Raw genomic sequence first — 15,597 nt, 5'->3', positions numbered from 1 at the left:
GTGATGTGTGTGCACAGCATGTCCCCTGAAAACTTTTAATGTTTGGTTGTTTTGATCGACTTCATCTGTCACAGAAGAGTGATCCTGTTTTCCTTCACATCAGACTCAATTTTAACTCTCTTCCTCCCCACCAGTCCTGCTGAGTTTTTCTAGCACTCGAAGTACTAGAATTTCAGATTTTCAGCATTAATAGTACTTTAATTTTCATGAAGTGTATTGAATAGGCTAAATCCTGGAAGCTAAGATGCTGGAGATTTCAGTAAGATTTCTCAGTCAACTGGATTAAATATGATTATCAGAGGGTGTTGTAGGGAATGAATCATTTAGCACTAACATCTTGCCTGTTTGGAACAGGTAGATGTTTGATTATGGTCAGCTATTGGATTTTACTCTTTGTCATTCTTTAAATCTTAAGTTACAAACTCTAGACATATTGCACAGTGAGAGCATTCTTTTCAAGTTATATAAATTGGGCTCTGAATCTCTAAGACCAGTCTAAATGTGGCTAAATTCATCATGCTTATTGTCTTTAAGAATGTTCTTATGAGTAAAATACAGTGAGAAATGCATGAGAGTATATTTCAAACTTAAAGCACAGTTCTTACCAATTATCCCCACTGCTTTGTCTAACTCCTGATAGTGCTCATGTGGAAATGATCTCAGCAGCAGCATTTTTTTAAAAAGTTCGGATTCTTCAGCATTTCAAATATCCCTATACATTACAAAAATAGCTCAAAGTGTCCACAGCATTCTCTGAAAGCTAATTTAATGAAATTATGTAGTTCTACACAAACAATGAATTATTGCTAAAAAGGAGACATAAAGTCAAAGTTTTTAGTTTGGCAATCATCAGAACCAGGGTGCAAGAAACCCAAACTTGGAAAGGGAACAGTAATTTATACAGCCTGAAAAGTCCATGCCAATTGGTAGGACAATCATTAGCATAGAAATGCTGCAAGAATTGCAAACTGTCAATTTTAACTGATTAAAATCAAACCAGGCAGTTAGAATCTAGTCAGGGTGTTGTCATGGGGATTGCAGTAGATATGGCTGTCTGCTTAACTTTCTCCTTTTTGAAAAAGATATTGTGCATGAACATAGTATTTTTACCCATAATGAACAGGGTCCTTATGTGAGAACATTCGGAGCATGGGCAAGTGAATTGAGCCATGAGCCCAACTAATCTTGAATTGTTTTCCAGTGTAGTAATTAAAAATGTCAGCATTATTTAGTCAATATTGTCCAATAGCAGCATCACATCTGATGTTGAATATTAAGGTTTGCAAGTACAGGCCGGTTGAGCATGCTGTCTGCTGAAGATAGTTAATGGGGTACAATGTTTCATAAGGTCCACCAGCTTTGGGATATCCAGCCTTCATACCTAGCATTGTACAAAGCAATGAGACTTGTATAATCCATTTACTCTTCTGTGAAGTAGGCAAACTTCCTCTTGGTTTGATGGCAGCATCCTGTTATTAGTGAACTGTAGTTGTGTTGTTTTTCCCCATAGTTGTGTGAGTCTGCTTGCTTCACCTGTTGCTCAATGTTGTGCAACAACTTTCTGTTCCAAGGTGGTCTCGAGCACGCTTGATACAGTTAAGGCCAAAAATGGCATTCTATCATAATCTTGCACAGTGGGTAATGGTTTGATTAGGTTAGCCATTATCACCCAAACTAGTTTTGATAACCCTCATCTCAGGACCAGTATTACATAGTGAGTGCGTACTTAATCTGTACTAACAAGGTGAGCTGAGTGTGGAACAGCAGGAGCCCAATCTGTGTATGTTCTGCTGAATGTCGGCATGTGATAGATTGTGGCAGAGAACACATTGGTAGCTTTCTCTTGAGCAAAGGGAGTAAGTTTGATTCCTCCGTTTCAACAATAAAGATGACTGCAGGATGAAGTTTAAGATGTATTTCCAAGTGTTAATTATGTTGACGTGACCACTTTTTTCAGATTCTTTTTAACTTGCTAAATTTCTGCCTTTGACAAGATCCCTTGAAACAGTTGACATTTTAAAACAATGATTTACTTCCAAGCAGGATTTTTTTGGAGGCGTGTTGTGCATTTTGACCCTTTTCTGAGCTGCCAATATTTCATTACCAGCTGATATTCTCCAGTTTGGGGAGGAGAGAAATTATAGGCCTGTCTGTGAGGCTTCCCTTGTGTCCGAGTTACTGATGGCACGCTGGAGGGCGAAAGAGGCGAGGTGCTACAGTGACCTGAAGTTTGAAGGGCGATGCCCTGCTGGGCCACTACCAGGGTTTGTGTAGCACACCGCCAAAACTGCCTAGTAATTCCATCACCAGCCCTGGTTGCAGGAGCACACCATAAATAGAACTGCTGTTAACTGTGATCAACCACAAAGTTTCTTGTTCTCACATCAACACACGAGACAGGCAGGTTTTAACATCATAGGCAGAACATAATGTCAAGACAATCTTAGGCAGCAGTGGGAAGGGGCCTGTCACATAGGTCTGGCCCTTGGTGGTGGTGATGAGCTATAGAATTCAGGAGGCAATGAAAGGTACAGTTACAGCATTTTAAAAGACATTTGGATAAGTACATTTTATAGGAAAGATATGGAGGGATATGGCCAAAGGCAGACAAGTGGGAATAATTTCGTTTGGGAGCATGGTCGGTGTGGGCTAGTTGGACCGAAGGGTCTGTTCCATGCTGAATGATTCTATGAAAAGAAGTAACCACCCCATTGCATGTAGGGACAGAAGTCTACATGTCAGTAGTAGCTTGCTCTGTATCAGTTGCTTGAACAGTGTAAACAAAAGGAAACCAGCACTCACTCAATGACAAAAATCAAAGCAATTGTATCAAGTCTCTAGACCTGCTAAACAAGTCATGTCGAGTCCTTCTTCCAAACTGATCTGTTTCCTGAAGTTTTACAGTTTTTTTTATTCCATTTTATTTATTCCTTTGTTTATAATTTTGTTTCTTAGCCTTTGAAGTGCTTAGAGCTGGTCATAGAATCTCTACAGTGGGGAAGCAGGCTATTCGGCCCATCATCCATACCAACTCTCTGAAAATCTTCCCACACAGACCCACTCCCTATTTAGCATGGCGAGTCCACCTGACCTGCACATCTTTGGGTGCAGGAGAAAGCTGGAGCCCCCTAAGGAAACCCATGCAGACATGGGGAAAATGTACACACACCACTCACAGTCACCCACAGCTGGAATCGAACCTGGGTACCTGGTGCTGTGAAGCAGAAGTACCAACCATGGTGCCACAGTGCTTCTCCCTCATTTGGTCCCTGGGATTTTGTTTAAAGATTAATCGATTTTTTTTTTTTTTTTGTCGTTATCCTTCACAGACCTGCACTTTAATGTTTCAAATGTTGTTTTCCATCTTGCAGCTTTGAAAGACAACAGATTTCAGCTGGTGAATTTCTCGAGCAGTGAGTTAAGAGTCTCGTTGTCAAACGTCTCCTTAGTAGATGAAGGAAAATATGTCTGTCAGCTTTACACGGATCCTCCCCAGGAAGCCTTTGCTACAGTTACAGTTCTTGGTGAGTAACAACACTGACTCAGAGAAATGGAACAGTACAATATTTTAGACCTTATCCAAGATATCTGTGGAACTTTATTTTATATTGATCCCCAGCCTAGCCTCTGTTTGCAGAAGGATCAGCAGGGGAACATGTCCCATTGCCTTGTAAATCTATATCATTTTTATGTTACAGTGAACAGATACAAACGAAAGGTGTCAGTTGTGGTTAGAGGCGTTTTAACTAGTGTATGAGATTAAATTCCAAATCTTTGTGTGTATAGATTTTTAAACGATACTTATTCTTGAAAGGAAGTCCTTGATTAGATTTTACTGCAAAGTAATCATTCCCAAGAATCTGTTATTTGTTCAACTTGTTAAATCTTTGTAAATGCAACGCAGCACTGTTTTATCCACACAGTTGTATTTTGATTGTATTGTCAGTCTAATGTTCGCAGCCCTGCCGACCCCCTAATTTTCCTGATCAGAAAGCAGCATCGCGTTAGGAGAGAGAAGCATCAGTCTATAAACAATAAGTGGGCCCTGCTGGCAAGTCCAGAACTTGCTGTTCATTTGTGCTTTGAACAATAATATGTTTCTCTGCTATGGCATGTTGGTATGTCAGTGTGAAAGAGTGGTGCCGTGGATCAACATACCTCACCCTACCTTTCGTCTGCAATTGTCTACACAGCCTGAGATAGCAGTGGGGAATATGGCAAAATCTTGCAATAGGGGAACGCTCTTCTCAAGCTGGTGTTAAGCAGAGAGGGAGCTATATCATGTACCTACGTATATACTTTATACTGTGATCCTCCTTACATGTTAACATTTCATGACAGTGGATGGTCTAAATGAGAATATGTTGTATTTCCCACATTAGCATTCTCATGTCATCAAAATTTAGCAAAAATCAAAAGCTTTCACTTAGGTGAGCTTATAACGAGAGTAAAAATTTTAGGATAGTGTTTTATTCATGCTTATCATTGGTTTCCTATGGGTCATAGAACCCCACAATCATTTCGTCTGCCATACGTTTTGATATTGACCCCCAGGAATGCCTGAGCAAGTCTTTAGCTCCCAGAAGTACGGTGCCTGTAGACAAATGGTGCTTCATTCCTTCTGTTTTGCTATAGCCAGGCTTGGATTCTTTTGAATACCCTTAACAGGATTTGTGTTAGTATGCAATTCCAGTAGAAGCCAAGGAAATCTCCCCTCAGGAATTCCTGTAATTCTTAATGTTGGTAATAATGGTAGTGTTGTTGTGTTAATGGTTTGAGCATTTCTGTACTGTGACAGAGGTTTGAAAATCGTCATGACCCCTTTGTGAGAAATTTGAGTGCAGACGCACAAATTCCACAGATGCTGCCTGTTTTTCCCCATAACCCATGATTCCCTGACTGACCACATCTATCAACCTCAGCCTTAAATATGCACAAGGACTCCGCCCTCACAGCTATCTGTGTGACAAGGAGTTCCAAAGACAATCAAACTCCTCAGAACAAAGTCCTCCTCTTCTCGGACTTAAACTTTATTCTGAGACTGTGTATTCTGGTCCTAGACTTGCCCTGTCAGCTTTAACCCTGTCGAGCTTCTTTAGAATCCCACATGTTTCAGTGAGATCATGTCTCATTCTTCTCGACCCCCAGTGAGTAAAGTCCCAGTCTGTTTCGCCTTTGCTCGTAAGGCAAAAGTAGAGTATCCCACAAATTGTACAATACACTTATAGATTTATTAATACACGTTGCATATACATTAAATGGAATTTTGTTAAACACTTTTATTCTTAATTGAAAGATTTGCGAGAACGTGGATCAGAAGGGTTTTGTTTTCCCTGTGAGACTAAGCTATGTAACATCGAGCATGGATTTTCATACCAGCTCCTTTTTAATGCACTAAGCCAATCCACAGTAGCAATTTTCTGTCAAGTATGTTTGCTTTTCTCGTCAGCCCTGTCGACCCACTAATCTCCCTGATCAGAAGGCAGCATCAAGTGAGAGAGAAGCATCAGCCTATGAACAAAAAAAAATGGTTTTCGGTACTGGGCGCTGCTGGCAAGACCGTCACTTGCTGTTCATTCGTTGAGACCCTCTGGGAGATAACAATGCACTGCCTCCTTAGACTGATGGCAGCAGTTCATCGCAGATACTCAAACAGAGCTGTTGAAGGAATAACCATATAATCCCTCAGACGAGATATGGTATAACTGAGGGGAACCTGAGGTTAACAGTGCTCCTCGGCTCCAACTGTCTTTGTCGTCCTTTGATGGTGGGTTTGGGAGGTACCAGAAAAGCTTTATGTAGCTTAACATTTGGGACAACCAAGATAGAAACTGCTGAGGTAACCACTCAGAGTAGGCAGCTGATACTTTCCATGCTGTACTACTGCTATTTAGTTGTAGATCTGTCATGAACAGTGTATGTAGAAAACAACTAAGTTGTGCCCATTTTAAACATTTTAACTTTCTTCTTGGAAAAAGCCTGTTGGGCTGTGCCTGGGGCCTGAGACAATACAATTGAATTCATTTCCAGAGCTGTTCATGGCAAATCACCACCAGGTGCTAACTGCTACACAACCACGGGTTGTAAATTATTATGAGACTATCATCTATCTGTCCATATATATAATAGAAATCTTCCATCCGGTGCGTCCATCACCTGCTCAGTGCCACATTTGAAAATGTCACACATAGAAAGTATAGGGTACGGTTGCTACTGGGATATTTCTTGCTACTTTGAACGGCATGTTGAGCCTACTGTTTTTCCACAAGCCACAGTGTCAGAACAGTAGAACTGTGCACCTGGGAGAACCAAGTCGCAGTACCTTGGGTCAGTGCCAGAAGAACTACATGCTTATAAACATGTGGAAACTTTGCTCACTGTTGTTGTGAAGAGACAGTTGTGTTAAAAAAGATTTGGAGCTGAGTTTAGCTATGATTTTGCTCTGAAATTAGGATGCACAGCACCATTTGCAGTGCCTGAGTGCTTGCTTGAAGGTGCTTGAGTCTAATCACCTGTCTGATTCCCAGATAATCCCAACTCAGTGACTGAGCTTTACATTGATGCAAAGTCAGCATGACCATAGAATTCTTAACGCTAAGCTGTAAACTAACAAAATGTTGAACTTCATCTTCCCCTCTGCCAACTAGCGAAGGAAAAATATACAAGGCTCTCCATATGTGCCAATGAACTGTCTCGTTTGTGCACGTTCTGAAGCAGTCTTTTTAATGTTAGTTCCACCAGAAACTCCGACCATAGATGCAAACAAGGACGTCTTGAATGAAGGGGAAGAGGTTGAGTTCACGTGCAGTACCACAGGTAGCAAGCCAGCTGCTGAGATCAAGTGGCTGAAAGGCGATGAAGAGATGCAAGGTTTGGACATTTTCTATACTGGCAACAGTCATTAGTTTTGATCTCTGTAAACATATCACATATGTTCTAACTCTAAATCCAAACTGGCAGGTGTAGCATTTAGCTAATTATCCACAACACTTCAGTTTTTTTTGTTTCACACATTCCAACTTCTGTGCTAATTCTTGTTGCCGACTCCTTGGGACATCTTTGTAGGTAGAAGGCAGGAGACCTGGCCTCAGCCCTGGTTCTCCAAGCCCTAGTGTTCTCCTCCTGATTAAGTGCCACTCCCATTACATAGCTCTACTTTAAATAGTGAGAGACTAGGAAAAGATAAACTTCAAAGGTATTTGTATGTTCCTGATTGTAACTGAATGAAAATTAGTAAGCAATTAAGAATGCAAATGATAAATCACCTTTATTACAAGAGGATCTGGGCATCAATGTAAAGATACCTTACTACAGTTGTATGGGGCCTTGGTTAAACTGCAGCTGGTGTGTTGTGTTGCCTTGTTTTGTTCTCCTGATCAATGGAGGGATAAACTTGCCACAGTGGGAATGTATCAAAATTTAACTGAACTAATTCCTGTGGTGAAGGGTTTGTCTTCCGAGGAAACATGAAATGTACTGGGTCTTTGTTCCCTATAGCATAGAAGAATGAAGGGTGGGTAGTTATCCCTGACAGTCTCCGAATAAAAGGCAGGTCAGTTAGGAAGAATTTCGTCACTGTGTCGTGAATCTTTGGCATTCTCCTGCAGTGGTCTGTGGAAGCTCAGTCATTTGAGTATTCTGAAGGCCAAGATTGATAGATGTCTGCATGTTTGAAGTATCGCAGGATATGAGGAAATGGTGTCAGAAATGCAAGATTGCCATTCAATGAGATATTGGCTAAAGTAGATGCGCTGGGACCTGAGTTCGATTCCACCCTTAGGCGACCTGTATCTGTGGAGTTTTCACATTCTCCCTGTGTCTGCGTAAGTTTCCTCCCACCGCCCAAAGATGTGCAGCTTAGGTGGATTGGCCATGCTAAATTACCCATAGTGTCCAGCTCTGTGCAGATTAGCCATGAGAAATGCAGGGCTACAGGATTGGGGTTGGGGTGTGTAGTTTGGGTGGGATGCCCTTTGGAGGCTCAGCGAGTCAAATGGCCCACTTTCACACTGCATAGATTCTATGACATTGATGTCATAGAAGAAAATGCTTTGCATCAAAATTTGTTACTTCAGTAGTGCAGTTCTGCAGCTGTGTTAGAGGATGGTGGATTTAAGACCCCCTTCAGTAACTTAACACGTTATCTTGACTGACATTTGTTAATAAAGTTGTCAGTCTCCCCTGATTAAATGCACTAAGCAAAATAAAATTCTACTTCCTTGGTTTGCATTTACTAACTTAATTATCCTTTTTGTTTTAGCTGCTGTGCACTTTGAGTAAAATATTCAATTCAATATAATATGCAAGAAGATTCCACTCTATTTTTGCCTCCCAAATTCACTTTCCAGTCCTTGCCATGTATTTTGGCTAAAGGCAGGCGATTCAGAGGAGGTTGACTGGATTAATACCTGAAATAAACTGGTTGTCTGAAGGGCAGGCTTGAGTTTGTTTCTGCTGGAGTTAGGGGCTGCTAGATTGAACTGTGAGGGGCTGCTAGATTGAACTGTGTAATGTCTTGAATGGGCTTGGAGAGATGGACATGCACAGGGAGTCCCTTTGTGGTGGTGGGGGGGGGGGGGGGGGGGGGAACGCGTCCTGAGCAACGCAGCATTGTTTTTTGAAAAAACCGTCCCCTTTTCAGAAGAGTTGAGAATTTTTTTGGAGGTAGGGTCATGGAATGTTTTTCAGGTGAAGATCGAAACGTTCTTTGGGAAGAAGAAATTATTGGAGTGGCAATGTGGATGGAAAGATGCACAGGTCAGCTCTCATCTTGTCTTATCAACTGCTGGAGTAGTCTGCAGAAGTCAATTAATCTATTTCTCCTTACCCGTATAAAAGTTAGTTAGCTGTGCGGCATCCACAGGTATTTCTTTTCCAGCCAAGTGATGGGAAAGTGAATGAAGGTTGGATTTTCCAGGGAGTCTAAAACACACTGCATTGGAAAGTAAATGTGAAAGTTAATGGGAACTTGGTAAGGAGTGGGAAGGAGGTATTGTTTTCCAACTCCAGTTCTTTTAGTTCTTGCTGCAATAACTATTGAACTTAACCGAGATCTAATCGAAGATAAGTACTGAAGAAATTTAGGAGCTAACCTGAGTATTTAAATATTTTTAACTGAATAAACAAAACACAGCCATGAGTTGTCAGTGTAGATGACGTTCTGCAAATGCAACATGAGAGTTTATGAAAAGTAATTAAACCCAAATAATCTCATCTGCAGCGAGTACACCTCAAGGTATAAAAGGGAAGAGTTACTGACCTGCAGTGCGAGGTACAAGTTTTGCGGGGTTTCGGAGGGTAAGAGTTATCTGGACAACTTGATCAGAAAGCAGTGTTAAAAATCTGGAAGGAGCCTAAAGTAGAAGTCTGGTAAATGTGACCTTGGGTACAGTGCTGAAGAAACCACTGTCTTCATCCTTATCCAACAGTTAGGTTCTTGCTCACTCTCTGGATGAGGACAAAGTCTGTTATGTGGGTGGGCAAGCTAATGACAGCACAGTAGTACAAGGGGCCATTTGAGTGACAAGGAATGTAGTCATGATAGGAGAGGACTATAGCTGGGGAGAGTGTTGCCATTTTTTTTGCAGTTGTAACCAGAAGGTCTGAAGATTGTGTTATTTGCTTCATTCCAGAGTTAAGAACTTCTCATTGAGGCTGGCAATGGCACGGCAATGCCTAGTGGTATTACTGCTGGACTGTTAATCCAGAGACCCAGATAATGTTCTGGGGACCTGAGTTTGAATCTCACCATGGCAGATGGTGGCATTTGAATTCAGTAAATGTCTGGAGTTAAGAATCTAATGGTAACTGTGAATCTATTGCCAATTGTCAGGAAAAACCTGTCTGGTTCAGTAATGCCCTTTAGGGGAGGAAACTGCCATCCGTACCTGGTCTGGCCTACATGTGACTCCAGACCCACAGCAATGTGGTAGATGCTTAACTGCCCTCTGGGCAATGAGGGATGGGCAATAAATGCTGCCTGGCCAGCGACACCCTCATCCAATGAATGAATAAAGCGAGAGGGAAAAAAAGGAATGGGAGGAAGAGGACAATCTATTATAGTCCATGGAGGTACCAGCAGTTTGAGGACGAGGTTTTGCTGAGAGCTTTTGAGGAATAATTGTCTAAATTAATGAGTAGGATCTCAAAGAATAATCTAATTATTACTACCAGAGCCATGTGCAAATTATGGTAGAATGAAATATGAGAGTTGAATATGTGATTCAATGTGTAGTGCAGGAGACTGTTTCAAGTCATGTGGTAGTGACATACCAGTGCTGGGGATAGAAGTCCATTTAGCTGTGTGTACTTGAAATAGGCTGGAATCGGTAGCTGAGTGAATTGAATAATTAGGCTGAGAGCGTGAAGCCCAATTTTAGTTAGATGCTGGGAGTAGGTGATCAGGAAGGAAGTTTCGGCTGAGGCAGAATTCATAAATGAAGATGTAAAGGTCGTGGAGCAATGTACAATTTGGGTATAAAGAAAAAGTGGCAGAAAGGGACAAACAAAACAACAGTTAACAGTAACAGTGCATTGATGAATAAAGTCAAATTTAAAGGGAATTGTAAAATGTCAGATTGAAGGTTCCTCATCTCAATCCACAAAGCTTTCATGACACCAATACCCATACCTGGCTTTGATTTGCAGAGGCCTTTACAGAGCGTGGTTGCTTGGTGGCTGAAGTTCACAATTCCATTCCAGGGTACTTGACATTTTGAAAAGACATTCAAAATGGAAGTGGATAGCGTGTAGGTTTGAGAGTAATGGATGCAGTAGCAGAGGGAAAAGATCTTTGCTGATAGCATTAGATAGAAGAATAGTTAAAGAACAGAAAAAAGTTCAAAATAAATGGTTTATTTTGACGTGGCAAGACAATACTTGTGGGCTGCCACATGCATCATTTGCAAATAGCTGAGGTCGCAGCAGTGTGTATCAATCTTTTAGATGAGGGCGCCAAATGGAATGCGTCCAAGTTTGCTGATTCAGACCTAGGTGGAAAACTGAGAGGTCAGCAAAAGCCTGAAATTGATTATTTATAAGTGCGCAAGGTGTAACAGGTGAAGTACTATGTGGATAATTGAGGTTTTCATTTTGGTGAGAAGAATAGAAAATATTTTTAAGATGGCAAGGCACTAATAAACATTGGTGTTTAGTAGAATTTAAGTATTCTTTGTGAAACATTTTGAAAAGCTAATGTGCTTGGCCTTTATTGCAAGGGGACTGGAAGCCTTGCTACAATCGTGCAGAGTTGTGTTGAGGTCAGATGTGCCTAAGGAAGGGATGAAATGAAGGTTCACTTGATGTCTGCCCAGTCATCAAGTTGTTCTGTGAGGAGAGATGGAGTAGTGCGTGTCTGGACTCGATTAGTTTGTTGACGAGGTAAACTCATCGAAACTACAGAGATGCAGGAGAGGGCAGATGCTGAGATTGAAACTAAGGGACAATATCTCAGGATTATCGGTTGGATACTTGTAACTGAGGTGAGGAGAAGTTTCTTCACTAAAAGGATTGTAACTCTTTTGCAATTCTCCATTCCAGAAAGTTGTGGATTCTTGACTTTTTAAATTCATTGAGGGCTGGGAGTGTAACTAGCCAGGCCAGCATTTATTGCCCTTTCCTAACTGCTTTTGTGAAGGTGATGATGAGTTGTTCTCTATATATGTAGGATGACTGGATGTTTTGGACTTTGAGAGAATTGGGGCATATTGGGGATTAGGCAGAAAAATTGAAGGTATTTTTTAAAATACTTCAGCAATATGTAGCTGTCAATGGCAGGGTGAAATTTGTCTTGCACTCCTAATTGCCGTTCAACTGAGTGGTTTGCTCATTTAAATGCCATCCACATTGCTGTGTGTAGTGTGGTGAGAGGATGCTCAAGGTATTTTCTACTGGCCCTCTTTTTGTTCAAGCATATGCTGGGGAACTAAAGGGCACAACAATTGTCTCTCCTTTGATTCCCAAGTAAGAACATAGGAAATTTGTACATCAGTTAGTGTATTTTGTTGAACAGTAGATTGTAGTGTTTATATGATACCCCAATTACACAAGAGGTTACAAACTGAAGCGATTGATACAATATGCCTTTTGGTTAGAGCCCACGCTTTCCGTGTTCTTGACTGTTTGTTTGCCTCGCCTGTTGCTCTTGTTTCGTCCATTCCCTTGCCCAGACATGTTTGTGCTCTATTGATCCTTTGTGTGCCTGGAGTCACATGTAGGCCAGACCAGATAAAAATGACAGGTTTTCTTTCTTCAAGACCTCTAGTGAACTACATGTTTTTTTTAAATTTGACAATGAACAATGGTTTCATGGTCACTATTGAACTGGCTTTTAATTCCAGACTTAATAGTTTAATACCATATACCATATCGGGATTCAAACATGTGCGTTTCTTAGTCTTGGTCATGATTTGTAAAACTGTCTAGTTCTCTAGGCCATTTCAGTCTGAACCACATTGTTGTGAGCCTGGAGTAGTAGGCAAGCCTGACCAGGTAAGGATGGGGAATGGGATTTGCCTTAAACAGAGTTTCATGTTTAGACGTATTGAGACTAACTTTCAATTTCAATGTTATAAATTGATTTGAAGTACCACTAGTTGCCGTGGTGCAGTTTTAATCCATGGTCCCACAGCACCCATCTCTCCAATCATTCAAGCTAAAGATCAGCCATGATTTCTATTGAACGGTGGAGTATGTGAAAGGCTCTTTATTGCTTTCTGTCTCTTGCACCTGTGTATGTTCATAAGAGTTACGATGCTCTCTCCTAGCACACTAGTCTTTTTTTTGTTCAGCAAACTGATAAACCTGAGATTGGGAATTTATCTTGTTATATGAGGAATTAGTCTTGAGCCCCATCTCTCCAGAAGCCTTGATGTAGTGACATCTTAGACTTCTGTTTATTATAGGCTTTTGGCCAAAAATTGCACTGCTGAATATATTGGCATTCTCTCCTGATTAAGCAGTGCAAGCTAACAGCTGGAGCTCCATACAATTAACACAAGTCAGTATAATATCTCCTTCCAGACTCTTCATTAATCAGTAAAGTTCAAACTGCTGCATTTTTAGTAATAGACGAAGCGCTGCTCCAATAGCTGCAGCGCACTACTATCTATTAGGAGGCAGCCATATGTTGCAGCAGTACAATTGGACAGCCACGTGGGAATGAGACATTCCACAAGTTAAACAATTATTTTTCAGCATTATGTCCCAAACCAGCCAGTTACATTACTTCTAATAGACCTCGATAATCAACACAGCAACTTGATTTGAAGAAGCCTAAATATGATGTGGCATGAACTTAATATGCCTCTCAAGCAATTCGGTTTTGGTGGTTTCCATTTTTTATGATCAACATTTTGTATTTGGGAGATTGGAATTTGGAAACATGATTGATTACCCTAACATACAATTGACTCAGGGTTGCCTTTCACATTTGCATCTTTCAGTTCTGCCAATACGCACACGTTCAGATAGGGAGAATGTCGCAATGGCTCATGACAAAAAAAAACAACCATGACTGGGTGTGTTTGTATTTAACATTACACTAGGACAGTGACACTTAATGTTTCGTTATGAGTTTCCCGTGTTGCTCTGATTTTTGACTCTGCATCAGCTTGAATGTGTCTATTCTGCAGCAATCCTGAATGGAAAGTCCTGATTGTTTGCTTGATTTTGAACGTACGTTATGCTGAGTATTGGCTGTGCCTGAGCTGCAGTATTTGAATGCACAATAATTATAAATTCCCCCTTCTGTTCTTAAGAAAGTGCAGGTAATGTGGAAGAGGACCCTAGAGAAGAGAAATTGTTCAATGTCACAAGTAGGCTAGTGCTGAAAGTGAGTCGCCTGGATGATGGATTACCTGTTACCTGTCAGGTCGAGCATCCAGCGGTGAAGGACCTTCAGACGATGAAGGATTTGCAAGCACAAAGATATTTGGATGTACGATGTAAGTAAAAGTCATCATGGCGGCTATTACGATATAAGCGGCAATGTTTATGCACAATCATTATTTTCAGCACAGGTATAATATGGGTACGATTTAGTTAAATTAAAGCTGACAATGATGTATAGTAATGTGTAATTATTGCAATTTTACATCTGTTGTATTTTTACGATGTGGCTGTCTTACCTTAATGTGCAAGTGACTTAATGGTACTCTCAGTGAGCACGTTATATTATAGATTCATTTCGGTGATATAGCATTCAGGATAGCTCAGCAGTTCAGGAGATCACTGTTTGCTGTTAGTGTCATTTACAATGAATGTGTGAATTAGACAGGAATGAGCCATTCAGCCCATCTAGCTTGCTTCTACATTAAGGTGAAGTCGCTGTAGTCCCAGAGGACCATTGGGTTGCTCTCCTATTAGATGAATAATGCTGATCTAACCTGAGTCGTCACGTCCCAGGTGAGGTGAGCGATTTAAAAGGAGAGTCTTTCCTGGTAACCTCAGCTGGTGTGGGAATTCAACCCACACTGTTAGTGATACTCGGCATCAAAAACCAGGCATCCAGCCAACTGAGCTACCGACCCGCACTTCTAGGATGATGGCTGATATGACTGAAGCCTCAAACCTGTGTTTTTACTTAATTCTAGAAATTGAAAATTTATCCCACAATCTATTTCAAAGACAGCTTTTGACAGTGGTGAAACTGTTTAATGGTTTTCATTTGCCCCTTAGTGATGAGTACTAGATATAATCAAACAAATTTAACCACTTCAGCAATGAGCAATGTGGATTGCCTGCCCAGAAAGGGGGAGTAGATAAGTAGGAGTGAAAACTGTTGTTAGTTTCTCCATCTCCTCCACCCTCCAAATCCAAGGATTCTAAATTTGATTGCAAAAATGAATGTCAATATCATAGCAAAAAAAAAATTTGCCACCTTGTTTTCAACAGTTTGGGTTGGAGAATTTTCGTCGTCAAGAGAAATTGGATAGATTAAATTTGTTTTCTTTAGGGTAGAGGAGACTGAAGAGGGACAGGATAAAATTGAGGGGGTGTAGACAAGGTAAGCAGGAAGAAATTTTTCCCCCATAATACTGGGATCAATGACCGGGAACATACCCTTAGAGTAAAGGGCCGAAAGCTTTGAGGTGATGTGAGGAAAACCTCTTTGACCAAATAGTGTCAGAAATCTGGAACTCATTGCCTGTAAGGTTGGTGGGCGCAGAAACCCTCATGACATTTAAGAAGAGTTTAGATATATACTTGTGATGCCAAGACATACAGAGCTATAGGCCAAGTGCTAGAAAATGGGATTAGATTAGTTAGGTGGCTGTGTTTTTTGAACAGCACAGCCTCAATGGGCTGAGTCCTTTTCAATACTGTACGTCTCCAACTCTGTCTTTGTTGCTTGGTAAACTATTGTTAACCAAGGTCATTACCAATCCTTACTCCCCACATGTATGTGATATTACTGTTTAATACTTCTGTAATTGTAACATCAGAATATATACAGTGCACATGGAGACCAACTGGTCAACTGGATCTCTACGAGTTCACCGTGGAGCTAATCAGTCAGTCCCCAGTCCCCACTCCCTCTTATCTGGTAGCCGTGCAAATTTGTTTGCCTGCAAGTACTCATTCAGTTTCCATTTGGGC

At 41.0% G+C, this 15,597-nt stretch overlaps 1 protein-coding gene across 5 annotated transcripts in view; it reads left to right on the top strand.

The window, feature by feature from the left end:
* LOC125466883 (cell adhesion molecule 1) overlaps positions 1–15,597 on the top strand; it is a 376,965-nt gene that overhangs the window by 278,230 nt on the left and 83,138 nt on the right. For all 5 annotated transcript variants that reach the window (XM_048562001.2, XM_048562003.2, XM_048562002.2 and 2 more), the window contains 3 exons: positions 3,372–3,524; positions 6,733–6,870; positions 13,758–13,943. In XM_048562001.2, coding sequence (XP_048417958.1) covers positions 3,372–3,524; positions 6,733–6,870; positions 13,758–13,943 — 477 coding nt within the window. The remainder of the gene's footprint in view (positions 1–3,371; positions 3,525–6,732; positions 6,871–13,757; positions 13,944–15,597) is intronic.

Source organism: Stegostoma tigrinum, chromosome 32 (assembly GCF_030684315.1).
Source record: "Stegostoma tigrinum isolate sSteTig4 chromosome 32, sSteTig4.hap1, whole genome shotgun sequence".
Lineage (NCBI taxonomy): Eukaryota > Metazoa > Chordata > Chondrichthyes > Orectolobiformes > Stegostomatidae > Stegostoma > Stegostoma tigrinum.
The sequence above is the reverse complement of the archived record's forward strand: the minus strand, read 5'-3'. Positions and strand labels throughout refer to the sequence as shown.